The sequence below is a fragment of the Pleurodeles waltl genome, chromosome 11 (genome assembly GCF_031143425.1).
Source record: "Pleurodeles waltl isolate 20211129_DDA chromosome 11, aPleWal1.hap1.20221129, whole genome shotgun sequence".
Taxonomy (NCBI): domain Eukaryota; kingdom Metazoa; phylum Chordata; class Amphibia; order Caudata; family Salamandridae; genus Pleurodeles; species Pleurodeles waltl.
Genome location: NC_090450.1, coordinates 935020718 through 935036536, shown reverse-complemented (window position 1 = coordinate 935036536; position 15819 = coordinate 935020718). Strand labels below are relative to the sequence as shown.

Genomic DNA, 15819 nt, shown 5'->3' with positions numbered 1-15819 from the left:
CAAGGTAATACCATCTGGCCCAGATTTTAAGTGTTGCCTGTAAGACCTGGCAATGCCAGTAACATTTAACGGTTGTATGTCGGAACGCCGCCTGCCGAAACAACCAGTGCCTGAACAACGAGGTCGGAACACCGACCTCGTTGTTACCACTAATGCCTTTACCACGAATGCCTTAACCACGATATTTTGTTGTAAAGGCATTCCTGGTAAAGGCATTAGTAATAGGCACCCATTGATCCTGCATGCGTCACCCCGCCCCCCCAACCCCACCCCAAAACCTAAAACCCCCTGAACCCCCACCCCGCCCCAAAACCTAAAACCCCCCACCCCCCCAACCCTACCCCAAAACCTAAAACCCCCCAACCCCAACCCCCACCCTGCCCCAAAACCTAAAACGCCCCGCCCCCCAACCCCACCCCAAAACCTAAACCCCCCACCCCTAAACCTAAAACGCCCCGCCCCCCCAACCCCACCCCAAAACCTAAAACCCCCCCGAACCCTCCACCCCCCCCCAAAACCTAAAACCCCCAGCCCTCCCACTTACCTGAGTCGTCGCCTCGTCATCCGCATCGTCCTCCTCAGCCGACTCCCTTGTTTGTGCCTTAACCACGCATGTTCGTTGTTCAGGACATGCGTGGTTTAGGCACAAAATAACGAAGTTGTGGTTAAAGAAAGCATTGCTTCGCTTTCGTTAACCAGGACTTTGTTATTAAAGAGTCAGCGTAGAGGACGTTTCCCACCCGTAATGACTGTAATACTACAATTCTGTGACTTTTGTGATTGTGTGAACCTAAATAAGCATGGATGGCAGATCATGGAGAGCAGAGAAGGACGGCTAGGGAGTACCTGAGTTAACCACCAGCAAAGTGTAAAGGGGCTCAGTGAGGATTAGTCAATGGGTGGGTTTCATTTACAAACCAGAGCCTCTCCTGGGGATGGGGTGCTAAGTTCCTCCGGAAACCCATCTATAATACAAGCTAAAGAAAGTCTATACAACAAAAGGTCAAATGTAAGGAATCTCAAGACAATGAGCTCTGGCAAGTAGAAGAAGGAAACCATGGGCATGAACGTCCTCCCCGCATGGAATTCTTCTCAGATCTCCCCATTGACTGGTTCCCACCTCTGTGAACATGGGAAGATCCTGCAGAATTCACAGCAACAGAGTTTTTTTAAAAGTCAATTTCCATATTCTAATGGTTATGAACTTTGGAGCATTGCGCTACAGCACATGGACAAGGCACCCCTGTGTATCATAAAAACTGTACATGGACAAGGCACACCCTCCAGTACAAATTTTTAGTGTTGACAATTGCCAGAGGGCAAGCTCATTAAATGTATAACGTTGCAGCATTTACACATCTGATGCATAGGAACATCATATGTTATTATGATTGCTCCTTATCTATGCCTGGATTTATTTGGTGCTAGGATTTATTGAGAAGTAAAGTCCTACTTTTTATTTAGCAAATCAGAATTCTACCATTGTTTTTGTATTGATCCCACCTTTGTAGGCCCTCTTAGACTAGATAACAGAGTATGCTCGTGATGTGCAGTGCAGGGCCATACTGCACTGAGCTCCTGTCCACCTTTTTTCCATCAGAAAGTTGGTTGGAACTACTGTATGTGCTTTGAACTGAGATATGCAACTTAGGGCCATATGTACGAACACATTTTCCCATAGACACAGAATGGGCAGAACTGCTTGCTACATCTGGCCCCTAGTGTGGTACAAGCATCTGCAAGAGTACAATAAATGGGTGAATGTGCGCTTGACAAATACACATGCTTTGTTCTGTTATAAGATAGACTGACCTCTAGCCAGGAAGGGAGACAAGCTGTAGGAAGTTGGCTCTGTATATACTATTTCAAAGTAAGAAATAGTGTGCAGAGAGTCCAAGGGTTCCCCGTAGAGATAAGATAGTGGTAAAAAGAGATAATTCTAATGCTCTATTTTGTGTTAGTGTGGTCGAGCAGTAGGCTTATCAGAGGGTAGTGTTAAGCATTTGTTGTACACACACAGGCAATAAATGAGGAACACACACTCAAAGACTTACTCCAGGCCAGTAGGTTTTTATATAGAAAAATATATTTTCTTAGTTTATTTTAAGAACCACAGGTTCAAAATGTACAAGTAATACTTCAAATGAAAGGTATTTCACTCAGGTATTCTAGGAACTTTGAATAATCACAATAGCATGTACAGTTTTGACAGAAATGGCAATAAGGTATTTTAAAAGTGGACACAGTGCAAAAATCAACAGTTCCTGGGGGAGGTAAGTAAATGTTAAGTTCACAGGTAAGTAAAACACTTACAGGGTTCAAAGTTGGGTCCAAGATAGCCCACCGTTGGGGGTTCAAGGCAACCCCAAAGTTACCACACCAGCAGCTCAGGGCCGGTCAGGTGCAGAGGTCAAAGTGGTGCCCAAAACACATAGGCTTCAATGGAAACAGGGGTGCCCCGGTTCCAGTCTGGACCTCGGAGGGCAGACCAAGGGGGTTTTGTAGGGGACAGGGGGGGGCAGACACGAGCGGGCACAGAAAGTACACCCTCAGCGGCACAGGAGCGGCCAGGTGCAGAGTGCAAACAGGCATCGGGTTTCTGATAGGAATCAATGGGGAGACCCGGGGGTCTCTTAAACGATGCAGGCGGGCACAGGGGGGGCTCCTCGGGGTAGCCACCACCTGGGCTAGGCAGAGGGTCGCCTGGGGGTCACTCCTGCACTGGAGTTCGGATCCTTCAGGTCCTAGGGGCTGCGGGTGCAGTGCTGGTTCCAGGCGTCCAGTTCCTTGTTACAGGCAGTCGCAGTCAGCGGGAGCCTCTGGATTTCCTCTCTAGGCGTCGCAGTCGGGGCTCAGGGGGGTCAACTCTGGCTACTCACGGGCTCGCAGTCGCCGGGGAGTCCTCCCTGTATTGTTAGTTTTCCGCAGGTCGAGCCGGGGGCGTCGGGTGCAGAGTGGAAAGTCTCACGCTTCCGGCGGGAAACGTGTGGTCTTTAAAAGTTGCTTCTTTGTTGCAGAAAGTTGCAGTTTGTTGAACAGGGCCGCTGTTCTCGGGAGCTTCTTGGTCCTTTAGATGCAGGGTAGTCCTCTGAGGCTTCAGAGGTCGCTGGACCCTGTGGGATGCGTCGCTGTTGCAGTTTTCTTCGAAGTAGGGAGACAGGCCGGTGGGGCTGGGGCCAAATCAGTTGTCGTCTCCGTCTTCACTGCAGGGCTTCAGGTCTGCAGTCCTTCTTCTTCTTTAGGTTGTAGGAATCTGTCTTCTTTGGTTCTGGGAGCCCCTAAATACTGAATTTAGGGGTGTGTTTAGGTCTGGGAGGGCAGTAGCCAATGGCTACTGTCCTTGAGGGTGGCTACACCCTCTTTGTGCCTCCTCCCTGTGGGGAGGGAGGCACATCCCTAATCCTATTGGGGAAGTCCTCCTTCTACACGATGGAGGATTTCTAAAAGTAAGAGTCACCTCAGCTCAGGACACCTTAGGGGCTGTCCTGACTGGGGGCTGACTCCTCCTTGTTTTTCTCACTATCTGCTCCAGCCTCACCGCCAAAAGTGGGGGCAGTGGCCGGAGGGGCGGGCATCTCCACTAGCTGGGATGCCCTGTGGCACTGTAACAAAGGGGGTGAGCCTTTGAGGCTCACCGCCAGGTATTACAGTTCCTGCAGGGGGAGGTGAGAAGCACCTCCACCCAGTACAGGCTTTGTTCCTGGCCACAGAGTGACAAAGGCACTCTCCCCATGTGGCCAGCAACATGTCTGGTGTGTGGCAGGCTGGCAGAAACTAGTCAGCCCACACTGGAAGTCGGGTATGTTTTCAGGAGGCATCTCTAAGAGGCCCTTCTGGGTGTATTTTACAACAAAGTGCACACTGGCATCAGTGTGCATTTATTGTGCTGAGAAGTTTGATACCAAACTTCCCAGTTTTTAGTGTAGCCATTATGGTGCTGTGGAGTTCATGTTTGACAGACTCCCAGACCATATACTCTTATGGCTACCCTGCACTTACAATGTCTAAGGTTTTGGTTAGACACTGTAGGGGCATAGTGCTCATGCACATATGCCCTCACCTCTGGTATAGTGCACCCTGCCTTAGGGCTGTAAGGCCTGCTAGAGGGGTGACTTACCTATGCCACATGCAGTGTGAGGTTGGCATGGCACTCTGAGGGGAGTGCCATGTCGACTTAGTCATTTTCTCCCCACCAGCACACACAAGCTGTGAAGCAGTGTGTATGTGCTGAGTGAGGGGTCCCTAGGGTGGCATAAGACATGCTGCAGCCCTTAGAGACCTTTCCTGGCATCAGGGCCCTTGGTACCAGTGGTACCAGTTACAAGGGACATACCTGAGTGTCAGGGTTGTGCCAATTGTGGAGACAAAGGTACAGTTTAGGGGAAGAACACTGGTGCTGGGACCTGGTTAGCAGGGTCCCAGCACACTTTCAAATCATAACTTAGCATCAGCAAAGGCAAAAAGTCAGGGGGTAACCATGCCAAGGAGGCATTTCCTTACACAACCCTCCCACCCCCAAACGAAAGAGGCCTTTCATTTACATTAGCCATCTGAGAGGTCTGTGGTCAGTCTGAACTACAAAGTGAGTACCAAAGAGGTATGGTCTCACCTTCTTCAGGGACCAGACCACAGCAAAGGCCTCCCTCTCAATGGCACTCCAACGCTGCTCCCTGGGGAGTAACCTCCTGCTAATGAAAGCAACAGGCTGGTCAAGGCCATCATCACTAGTTTGGGACAGAACTGCCCCTATCCCATGTTCAGAGGCATCAGTCTGCACAATGAACTGCTTGGAGTAATCTAGAGCTTTGAGAACTGGTGCTGTGCACATAGCTTGTTTCAGGGTTTCAAAGGCCTGTTGGCATTCTACAGTCCAGTTTACCTTCTTGGGCATTTTCTTAGACGTATGTTCTGTGAGGGGTGTCACTATGGATCGATATCCCTTCACAAACCTCCTATAGTAACCAGTCAAGCCAAGGAATGCCCTGACTTGAGTCTGGGTTTTTGGAGCTACCGAGTCCAGAATAGTCTGGATCTTGGGTTGGAGTGGCTGAACTTGGTCTCCACCTACAAGGTGTCCCAAGTAAACCACAGTACCCTGCCCTACCTGACATTTGGATGCCTTGATAGAGAGGCCTGCTGCTTGCAGGGCCTGCAAAACCTTCTTCAGGTGGACCAGGTGATCCTGCCAGCTGGAGCTAAAGACAGCAATATCATCAAGATAAGCTGCACTAAAGGACTCCAAGCCAGGAGGACTTCATTCACCAACTTTTGGAAGGTGGCAGGGGCATTCTTTAAGCCAAAGGGCATCACAGTAAACGGATAGTGCCCATCAGGTGTAGAGAATGCTGTCTTTCCTTTTGCTCCTGGTGCCATTTTTATTTGCCAGTACCCTGCTGTCAAGTCAAAGGTACTCAAGTATTTGGCAGCACCCAATTTATCAATTAACTCATCTGCCCTTGGAATGGGATGGGCATCTGTCTTGGTGACATAATTAAGTCCTCTGTAGTCCACACAAGACCTCATCTCTCTCTTGCCATCTTTGGTGTGAGGGTTGGGGACCAAGACCACTGGGCTAGCCCAGGGACTGTCAGAGTGCACAGTGACTCCCAATTCCAGCATCTTGTGAACTTCCACTTTGATGCTTTCCTTAACTTGGTCAGACTGTCTAAAAATGTTGTTCTTGACAGGCATGCTGCCTCCTGTGTCCACATCATGGGTACACAGGTATGTCTGACCAGGGGTTAGGGAAAAGAGCTCAGCAAACTGTTGTAGGACTTTCCTACAGTCAGCTTGCTGTTGGCCAGATAGGGTGTCTGAGTAGATCACTCCATCTACTGAGCTATCTTTAGGGTCAGTGGAGAGGAGATCAGGGAGAGGTTCACTCTCAGCTTCCTGGTCCTCATCTGTAACCATTAACATGTTTACATCTGCCCTGTCATGAAAGAGTTTGAGGTGGTTCACATGGATCACCCTTTTAGGGGTCCTGCTAGTGCCTAGGCCTACCAGGTAGGTGACCTGACTCTTTCTCTCTAGCACTGGCTAAGGGCCACCCCATCAGTCCTGAAGTGCCCTGGGAGCCACAGGCTCCAGAACCCAGACTTTCTGCCCTGGCTGAAACTCAACCATAGCAGCCTTTTGGTCATACCACATCTTCTGGAGTTGTTGGCTGGCCTCAAGGTTTTTACTTGCCTTTTCCATGTATTCTGCCATCCTGGAATGGAGGCCTAGTACATAGTCCACTATATCTTGCTTAGGCTCATGAAGAGGTTTCTCCCAGCTTTCTTTCACAAGAGCTAGTGGTCCCCTTACAGGATGGCCAAACAGAAGTTCAAAGGGGGAAAACCCTACTCCCTTCTGAGGCACCTCTCTGTAGGCGAAAAGCAGACATGGCAAGAGGACATCCCATCTCCTTTTGAGCTTTTCAGGGAGCTCCATGATCATGCCCTTCAATGTCTTGTTAAACCTTTCAACAAGACCATTGGTTTGTGGATGGTATGTTGTGGTGAATTTGTAAGTCACCCCACACTCATTCCACATGTGTTTAAAGTATGCTGACATGAAGTTGGTACCTCTGTCAGAAACCACCTCCTTAGGAAATCCCACTCTGGTAAAGATACCAATGAGTGCTTTGGCTACTGCAGGGGCAGTAGTGAACCTAAGAGGAATTGCTTCCGGGTACCTAGTAGCATGATCCACTACTACTAGGATATACTGATTCCCTGAGGCTGTGGGAGGTTCAAGTGGACTCACTATGTCCACTCCCACTCTTTCAAAGGGGACCCCCACCACTGGAAGTGGAATGAGGGGGGGCTTTTGGATGGCCACCTGTCTTACCACTGGCTTGACAGGTGGCACAAAACTCCTTGACTTTCTGGGACATGTTGGGCCAATAGAAATGGTTGACTAACCTCTCCCATGTCTTGGTTTGTCCCAAATGCCCAGCAAGTGGAATGTCATGGGCTAAGGTCAGAATGAACTCCCTAAACTCCTTAGGCACTACCACTCTCCTAGCGGCACCAGGTTTGGGATCTCTTGCCTCAGTGTAAAGGAGTCCATCTTACCAATAGACCCTGTGTGTTCCACTGACTTTTCCTTTTGTTTCTTCAGCAGCTTGCTGCCTAAGGCCTTCAAGAGAGGGACAGGTTTCTTGCCCCTTACACAGCTGTTCCCTTGTGGATCCCCCTGGGCCTAAGAGTTCAACCTGATAAGGTTCCAACTCCATGGGCTCAGTTCCCTCAGAGGGCAGAACTTCTTCCTGGGAAGAGAGGTTCCCTTTCTTTTGTTGTGTTGAAGCTGGTTCCCCAGTCTTATTTCCTTTTCTTTTGGAGGGTTGGGCCATTCTTCCAGGCTCCAACACTTCTTTTTCACCCTGAGCCTTGCACTGTGCCCTTGTCTTGACACACACCAGTTCAGGGATACCCAGCATGGCTGCATGGGTTTTGAGTTCTACCTCAGCCCATGCTGAGGACTCCAGGTCATTTCCAAGCAAACAGTCTACTGGGATAGCAGAGGAGACTACCACCTGTTTCAGGCCAATGACCCCTCCCCATTCTAAAGTTACCATAGCCATGGGATGTACTTTAGTCTGATTGTCAGCATTGGTGACTGGATAAGTTTGTCCAGTCAGGTATTGTACTGGGGAAACCAGTTTGTCTGTCACCATTGTGACACTGGGACCTGTATCCATCAGGGCTTCTACACTAGTCCCATTAATTAAGAGCTGCTGCCTGTATTTTTGCATATTAGGGGGGCAGGCAGCTAGTGTGACTAAGTCCACCCCACCCTCAGAAACTAATGTAGCTTCAGTGTGAACCCTGATTTGCTCTGGGTACACTGTTGATCCCACCTGGAGACTGGCTATTCCAGTGCTAACTGGAGTAGTAGTAGAAGTGGAACCTTTCTTGGGACAGGCCTTGTCTCCAGTTTGGTGTCCTTGCTGATTACAACTACGACACCAGGCCTTTTTGGGATCAAAGCTTTTACCCTTGTACCCAAATGTGGATTGTGAAGAGGCTTTGGACCCTCCCTCCTGAGCAGGTTTTTGGGGCCCTGTAGAAGACTCTTTACTTTTTACCTTGGATGTCTCAACACTCTTCCCCTGGGGAGTCTTTGTGATCCCTTTCTTTTGGTCACCCCCTGTGGAAGTCTTGGTCACCCTAGTCTTGACCCAATGGTCTGCCTTCTTTCCCAATTCTTGGGGAGAAATTGGACCTAGGTCTACCAGATGCTGATGCAGTTTATCATTGAAACAATTACTTAAAAGGTGTTCTTTCATAAACAGATTGTACAGCCCATCATAATCATTTACACCACTGCCATTAATCCAACCATCTAGTGTTTTGACTGAGAAGTCAACAAAATCAACCCAGGTCTGGCTCGAGGATTTTTGAGCCCCCCGAACCTAATCCTGTACTCCTCAGTTGAGAATCCAAAGCCCTCAATCAGGGTAGCCTTCATGAGGTCATAGGATTCTGCATCTTTTCCAGGGAGTGTGAGGAGTCTATCCCTACACTTTCCAGTGAACATTTCCCAAAGGAGGGCACCCCAGTGAGATTTGTTTACTTTTCTGGTTGCACAAGCCCTCTCAAAAGCTGTGAACAATTTGGTGATGTCATCACCATCTTCATATTTTGTTACAATCCCTTTGGGGATTTTTAGCATGTCAGTATTCTCTCTGACCCTATTTAAGTTGCTGCCACCATTGATGGGAGATAAACCCATCTCTTGTCTATCCCTTTCTATGGCTAGGAGCTGTCTCTCCAAAGCAAATATTTTGGCCATCCTGGCTAACAGGAGGTCATCTTCATTGAGGCTGCCCTCAATGCTTCCAGAGCTGTAGGACTCCCCTGTGGGAGAAGCAGCATCTCTGACTATCACTTGTGGAGTCAGGGTTGGAGGAACCCTGGTCTCCCTAACTAGGACTGGAGGTGGGAAATTATCCTCCACATCACTAGCTTACCCCTCTGAAAGGGTATCTTCAGAGGGGTTGTCTCTAGCAAACTCTGCCAAGAGCTCCTGGAGCTGTACTTTGGTAGGGTTGGATCCAGTTTATATCTTTTTGATTTTGCAGAGAGTCCTTAACTCTGACATCCTAAGATGCAGGTAAGGGGAGAGGTTGAGCTCCACCACCATCTCTTCTGCAGTAGACATTATTTCTGTAAAAGTTGGGATACTTTTTAAGAATCTAAAACTATCTCTAGAACTTAATCCAAACGTTTACAAAACTTTTAAACTCTAAAAGAAATGCTAACAGGGACTAACACAAGGCCCTAGCGACGACTTTTAAAATTTTTGGAAAATAGCTCAAATTTCAAAAATCAGTTTCTAATGACAATTTTTGGAATTTAGTTGTGTGATCAGGTATTGGCTGAGTAGTCCAGCAAATGCAAAGTCTTAGACCCCACCGCTGATCCACCAATGTAGGAAGTTAGCTCTGTATATACTATTTCAAAGTAAGAAATAGTGTGCACAGAGTCCAAGGGTTTCCCTTAGAGGTAAGATAGTTGTAAAAAGAGATAATTCTAATTCTCTATTTTGTGGTAGTGTGGTAGAGCAGTAGGCTTATCAGAGGGTAGTATTAAGCATTTGTTGTACACACACAGGCAATAAATGAGGAACACACACTCAAAGACTTACTCCAGGCCAATAGGTTTTTATATAGAAAAATATATTTTCTTAGTTTATTTTAAGAACCACAGGTTCAAGATTTAGAAGTAATACTTCAAATGAAAGGTATTTCACTCAGGTATTCTAGGAACTTTGAATAATCACAATAGCATGTACAGTTTTGACAAAAATGGCAATAAGCTATTTTAAAAGTGGACAAAGTGCAAAAATCAACAGTTCATGGGGGAGGTAAATTTTAAGTTCACAGGTAAGTAAAAGACTTACAGGGTTCAAAGTTGGGTCCAAGGTAGCCCACCTTTGGGGGTTCAAGGCAACCCCAAAGTTACCACTCCAGCAGCTCAGGGCCGGTCAGGTGCGGAGGTCAAAGTGGTGCCCAAAACATATAGGCTTCAATGGAAACAGGGGTGCCCCGGTTCCAGTCTGCCAGCAGGTAAGTACCTGCGTCCTCGGAGGGCAGACCAGGGGAGTTTTGTAGGGCACCGGGGGGACACAAGCAGGCACAGAAAATACACCCTCAGCGGCACAGGGGCGGCCTGGTGCAGAGTGCAAACAGGCGTCGGGTTTCTGATAGGAATCAATGGGGAGACCCGGGGTTCTCTTCAACGATGCAGGCAGGCACAGGGGGGGCTCCTCAGGGTAGCCACCACCTGGGCTAGGCAGAGGGTCGCCTGGGGGTCGCTCTTGCACTGGAGTTCGGGTCCTTCAGGTCCTGGGGGCTGCGGGTGCAGTGCGGGTTCCTTGTTACAGGCAGTCGCGGTCAGGGGGAGCCTCTGGATTTCCTCTGCAGGCGTCGCAGTGGGGGCTCAGGAGGGTCAACTCTGGCTACTCACGGGCTCGCAGTCGCCAGGAGTCCTCCCTGTAGTGTTAGTTTTCCGAAGGTCGAGCTGGGGGCGTCGGGTGCAGAGTGGAAAGTCTCACGCTTCCGGCGGGAAACGTGTGGTCTTTTAAAGTTGCTTCTTTGTTGCAGAAAGTTGCAGTTTGTTGAACAGGGCCGCTGTTCTTGGGAGCTTCTTGGTCCTTTAGATGCAGGGTAGTCCTCTGAGGCTTCAGAGGTCGCTGGACCCTGTGAGATGCGTCGCTGTTGCAGTTTTCCTCGAAGTAGGGAGACAGGCCGGTGGGGCTGGGGCCAAATCAGTTGTCGTCTTAGTCTTCATTGCAGGGCTTCAGGTCAGCAGTCCTTCTTCTTCTTTAGGCTGCAGGAATCTGTCTACTTTGGTTCTGGGAGCCCCTAAATACTGAATATAGGGGTGCGTTTAGGTCTGGGAGGGCAGTAGCCAATGGCTACTGCCATGAGGGTGGCTACACCCTCTTTGTGCCTACTCCCTGTGGGGAGGGGGGCACATCCCTAATCCTATTGGAGGAATCCTCCTTCTACAAGATGGAGGATTTCTAAAAGTAAGAGTCACCTCAGCTCAGGACACCTCAGGGGCTGTCCTGACTGGGGGGTGACTCCTCCTTGTTTTTCTCATTATCTCCTCCAGCCTTGCCGCCAAAAGTGGGGGCAGTGGCCGGAGGGGCGGGCATCTCCACTAGCTGGCATGCCCTGTGGTGCTGTAACAAAGGGGGTGAGCCTTTGAGGCTCACGCGAGGTGTTACAGTTCCTGCAGGGGGAGGTGAGAAGCACCTCCACCTAGTACAGGCTTTGTTCCTGGCCACAGAGTGACAAAGGCACTCTCCCCATGTGGCCAGCAACATGTCTGGTGTGTGGCAGGCTGGCAGAAACTAGTCAGCCCACACTGGAAGTCGGGTATGTTTTCATGGGGCATCTCTAAGATGCCCTTCTGGGTGTATTTTACAATAAAGTGCACACTGGCATCAGTGTGCATTTATTGTGCTGAGAAGTTTGATACCAAACTTCCCAGTTTTCGGTGTAGCCTTTATGGTGCTGTGGAGTTCGTGTTTGACAGACTCCCAGACCATATACTCTTATGGCTACCCTGCACTTACAATGTCTAAGGTTTTGCTTAGGGGCATAGTGCTCATGCACATATGCCCTCACCTGTTGTATAGTGCACTGTGCCATAGGGCTGTAAGGCCTGCTAGAGGGGTGACTTACCTATACCACAGGCAGTGTGAGGTTGGCATGGCACTCTGAGGGGAGTGCCATGTCGACTTAGTCATTTTCTCCCCACCAGCACACACAAGGTGTGAAGCAGTGTGCATGTGCTGAGTGAAGGGTCCCTAGGGTGGCATAAGACATGCTGCAGCCCTTAGAGACCATCCCTGGCATCAGGGCCCTTGGTACCAGGGGTACCAGTTACAAGGGACTTACCTGAGTGCCAGGGTTGTGCCAATTGTGGAGACAAAGGTACAGTTTAGGGAAAGAACACTGGTGCTGGGGCCTGGTTAGCGGGGTCCCAGCACACTTTCAAATCATAACTAAGCATCAGCAAAGGCAAAAATCAGGGGGTAACCATGCCAAGGAGGCATTTACTTACACAAGCCCTCCCTAAGAGTCCTCAGTATTCTGCATCAGAGTTTTTGCAAAATATAGCAGCATTGGAAAAAGTTCCCCTAGATAATGCAGCCAGGCATAAGTGCATTATTTGCCCTCTGGTGCACCCTAGCTGTACTGACATTTAATTCCCTGAGTATCTTACTGTTCCAAAGTATTTCACTGACCAGAATGAAATGGATCTATTTCAGAGCCCCATGTTCTCTGGATGGTAATGTATCTACAAGTCTTCTTCTAGACATTCAGTCATGCCTGTTAGAGTGAGATATGTCCACACCTTCTTCTTCCCACATGTGTTCATCACTATCTCGAGCAGGTTAGGTAAACCTCAATGAATTCCGTCCTCCCCTCCTCTCCAGTACCGGGCAATCTGTTGTGATAACGCTTTGCCATTTTACCCCAATCCTCCAAATCAAATGCAAGATCATTTATACATGTCAGAATATCTAAACATACCTTGACCTCCTCTTCATGGTCAAGTAGAGATCTACACCCCTTCCTTCCTCTCTTTTATATTTACTCCTGCCAGGTCAGAGACAAAAATCTCTTTAGTGAGACTTGTGCAATGACAACAAGACCCGGCAATGTGAAAAACCCACTGCACTCTAATCATGCTTCTCTTCTATCAGGCAGCTGAGGTGCGAGGGCATTTTCCTTGCTTGCATCAGTGTTAATGGCCTCCTTGCTACACATCTGTGTCTGGACATACCTTCACATTATTATATAAATGCGCTCACAGCTCAAGAGTGTCCAACACGATGCAAGTGTGTCGGATCCACAAAAGAAAGAGCGATATCAACTTAGAGGCATTTACATCAAGGAATCTAAGGCCCTGATTCCAATATGTGTGGAACAGGGCAAGATATTATCCACACCCAGTAAATACTGTAATCTCAGAGGGAAACATTTACTGTATATGGTAAAAAATGTCTGTTCTTAGGGCCATATTTATGACCGGGTTTCCGTCACTCTTGCGCCATGCAGCGTGGTGCAAGAGTGACGCAAACCTTAAGTCAGATTTTTCAAGCCACGCAAAGCCACTTTCCATGGCTCTGAGTGGCTTCAAAAATCTGGAGTAAGGCAACGCAGCACAAATTGCTGCGTTGCCTTACTCTGCCCTAGGGAGGCGTTCCATGGGTGTTACGCAGGTGTTCATACGCAACTTCCATGGATTTTGATGCATCCTTGTAAGCCTGGGGATGCACCAACATCCTACGCCTCCCCAAGAGAGGCATAACGAGGAGAAATATCTTTATTTTTCCTTGTTTCTTCCTTTCTATGCCTTTCAGGATTGTTTTTGTGCAGGAAGGGACACCTTCCTCCACAACAAGAATCCTGCATACAACACAGACACCCTTAGTGCAAGGGTAGCTGCATTGGCGCTAGGCAGCCCATTGTCTGCCAACACAGGGGGAAAAGTCAGGAATCAGCCGTATCCCTTAAATATGGTGCATTCCTGCCCTTTCCCTGTCAAGCAAGGATACTTGCTGTGCTTCACTGCATAACAATCTGATAGACATGCCCTTAGTTTCCAACTTAGAAATGAAGCGTAACATGCACCATCAGTATTTAACACACCGAAATATGCAAGTTTGCCATTTTTATGGGCATTTTCTCATGATATAGTTCAGTAGTTTTGCCCTGCCAGAATCTATCATGGGAAACCTGAGTGTGATAATTATCGGACAACTCCTAATTCCGATCCCTGTTCAAACTGTTGTTAGCAAAGGAATCAAAAATAAGCCCTCAACTTGTATACAGAGCCCTGATAAAAAACATTATTTTATTGTGAAGTATTTGGTGCGGGTGGTAAATACCTCCTATTATAAATTTTCAATTTGAAAATGGGGCATAACATGCAGAATCTGTATTGAACACACCGAACTGAGCATCTCTGCTTTTTTTCCCAGCCATATGTCAGTGATAAAGTCTGGCAGGTGTGACCTGTTAGAACCTGTCAGGGGGAAATTGCAGACGCACAGTGTTTATTGCTTAACTTGGAATTCCAATCCCTTTGCAAACTCCAGTTTATGTTTCTGATCAAGGCTAAGATATAAAGTTTGCAAGAAATGGTTCTTGCATAAAGACAACTAGATGAAGGTCAGGATCAATCAATCAATCAGGAATTTGTAAAGCGCACTACTCACCCGTGAGGGTCTCAAGGTGCTGAGGAGGGGGGGGAGGTGCTGCTACTGCTCGAACAGCCAGGTCTTGAGAAGTTTCCTGAAGGTAAGGAGGTCTTTGGTCTGGCGAGGGGGGTTGGGAAGAGTGTTCCACATTTTGGCGGCGAGGATGATGTTTTTGCATATTTTGGAACTTATTTACATACTTAGTGGCTATCCTGAATTCCCGGCTTGGATCTCTAGGACCTGTCTGACACACGCTGCCCTAGAAATAAGGGTACTATCGGTACCTGCACCCGCTCCTGCTCCTGCTCTTCCGCTTCCATGCTCTGCTCAATCTCTGACAACAACGAGGTACTATTGCTATTGAAGTTCTGCAGGTTGCGCTCCTCGCTTAGCTCCTCCAACTTCCGCTGCAGCTGGCGGGACGAGAGCCGCAGCTCCTGCAGCTCCTGCTGGCTTTGGCGTAGCTGTGGAAAAAAGAAACAACAAATTAAGTTAAAAAAGAAAGCAAATGCTGGTTGTGATTCACACCCTCTGGGATAGAGGTGGTTCACAAAGATCTCACCACAGCCCTCGAAGCCTTGTGACAACGAAAATGGGAGTTTAAACCAGGGTGAGAGACAGAGTTATAAAACATGTAGGATGTACATAATACGGAGATATATAGTCGGTGCAGAGATAAAGAATCTATGTAAACCTTGCAGAGATACACCTTTTTACCTTTTTCTAACAAAAGCCATTCTCTGAACTAGTCTCTATGAAATGGTAGATGCCATTCATCTTGAAAGTTTATATTAAACAGTTTTTAGTTGAAGTGGTTTCTCAGTAATGGTTTTCTATGAAATAGTTTTCCTATAACTTTGCAGACAACCACCTCCTGTCTGTCCTCTGTATAGTACCTAGCGCTGTCTCTGAGGTGGGTGGCCCACGTCTGTGTTCTTAGTACAGTGCACAGTCATGTGCTATCGCTATTGGGCAGATAAAGATCTATCTCTAGTTCAATAGTGTTATCTCTACAGGTGCTTTCATAGGTCTGGCTGATGTTCCTAGTCTAGTAAAATTATGTGTGATCCTTGCAGGTGTTTTCATAGCTCACGCCTTGGTTTATTGCACGTCCCCATGAAGCATCTAGCATGGCCTAAGTGACACTTATAGGTGGTGGTTTCACTTCACTGAGGGACCCAACAATCTCTACACCAGCTCTGGAAGTCCCTTGATTTTGGCAGTATCAGACCAACAATGAAAAAGCAGAGGATGCCCTGTTACTTAACACTCACCTCATCTGGACTTGGGGAACTGCTTGCACTCAAGAGACAGAACCTCAGTGGATCTGCCGTCATCAACCCTTTGCCACTCGCCAAAGGATCGCCAGCACCACAGCGTCGGAAGACCTGCCTATTTAGAGTAGATGAGTCCTCCAATGCTTCTTTTTCTGTTTACAACCACTATTTAAGTTAAGTTATAGTGAACATGAACAGGAAGAAGAAACAAAGTCCCCTGTCATGTTGGACGAAAGTTCTCAGCACATCTGAGACATTGCTTCATGGGTCTATTTCTGTAAAAACAAATTCTGGGGCGGCCCTTTGACGGGAGCAATTTTGCTAAAATGCC

The 15819-nt window shown here is 48.0% G+C and overlaps 1 protein-coding gene across 1 annotated transcript in view; it reads right to left on the bottom strand.

The window, feature by feature from the left end:
- The window catches only part of BICDL1 (BICD family like cargo adaptor 1), a 330965-nt gene that overhangs the window by 107624 nt on the left and 207522 nt on the right, over positions 1-15819 (bottom strand). The window contains exon 5 of the mRNA XM_069215035.1: positions 14496-14675. Within this exon, the coding sequence (XP_069071136.1) occupies positions 14496-14675 (180 nt within the window). The remainder of the gene's footprint in view (positions 1-14495; positions 14676-15819) is intronic.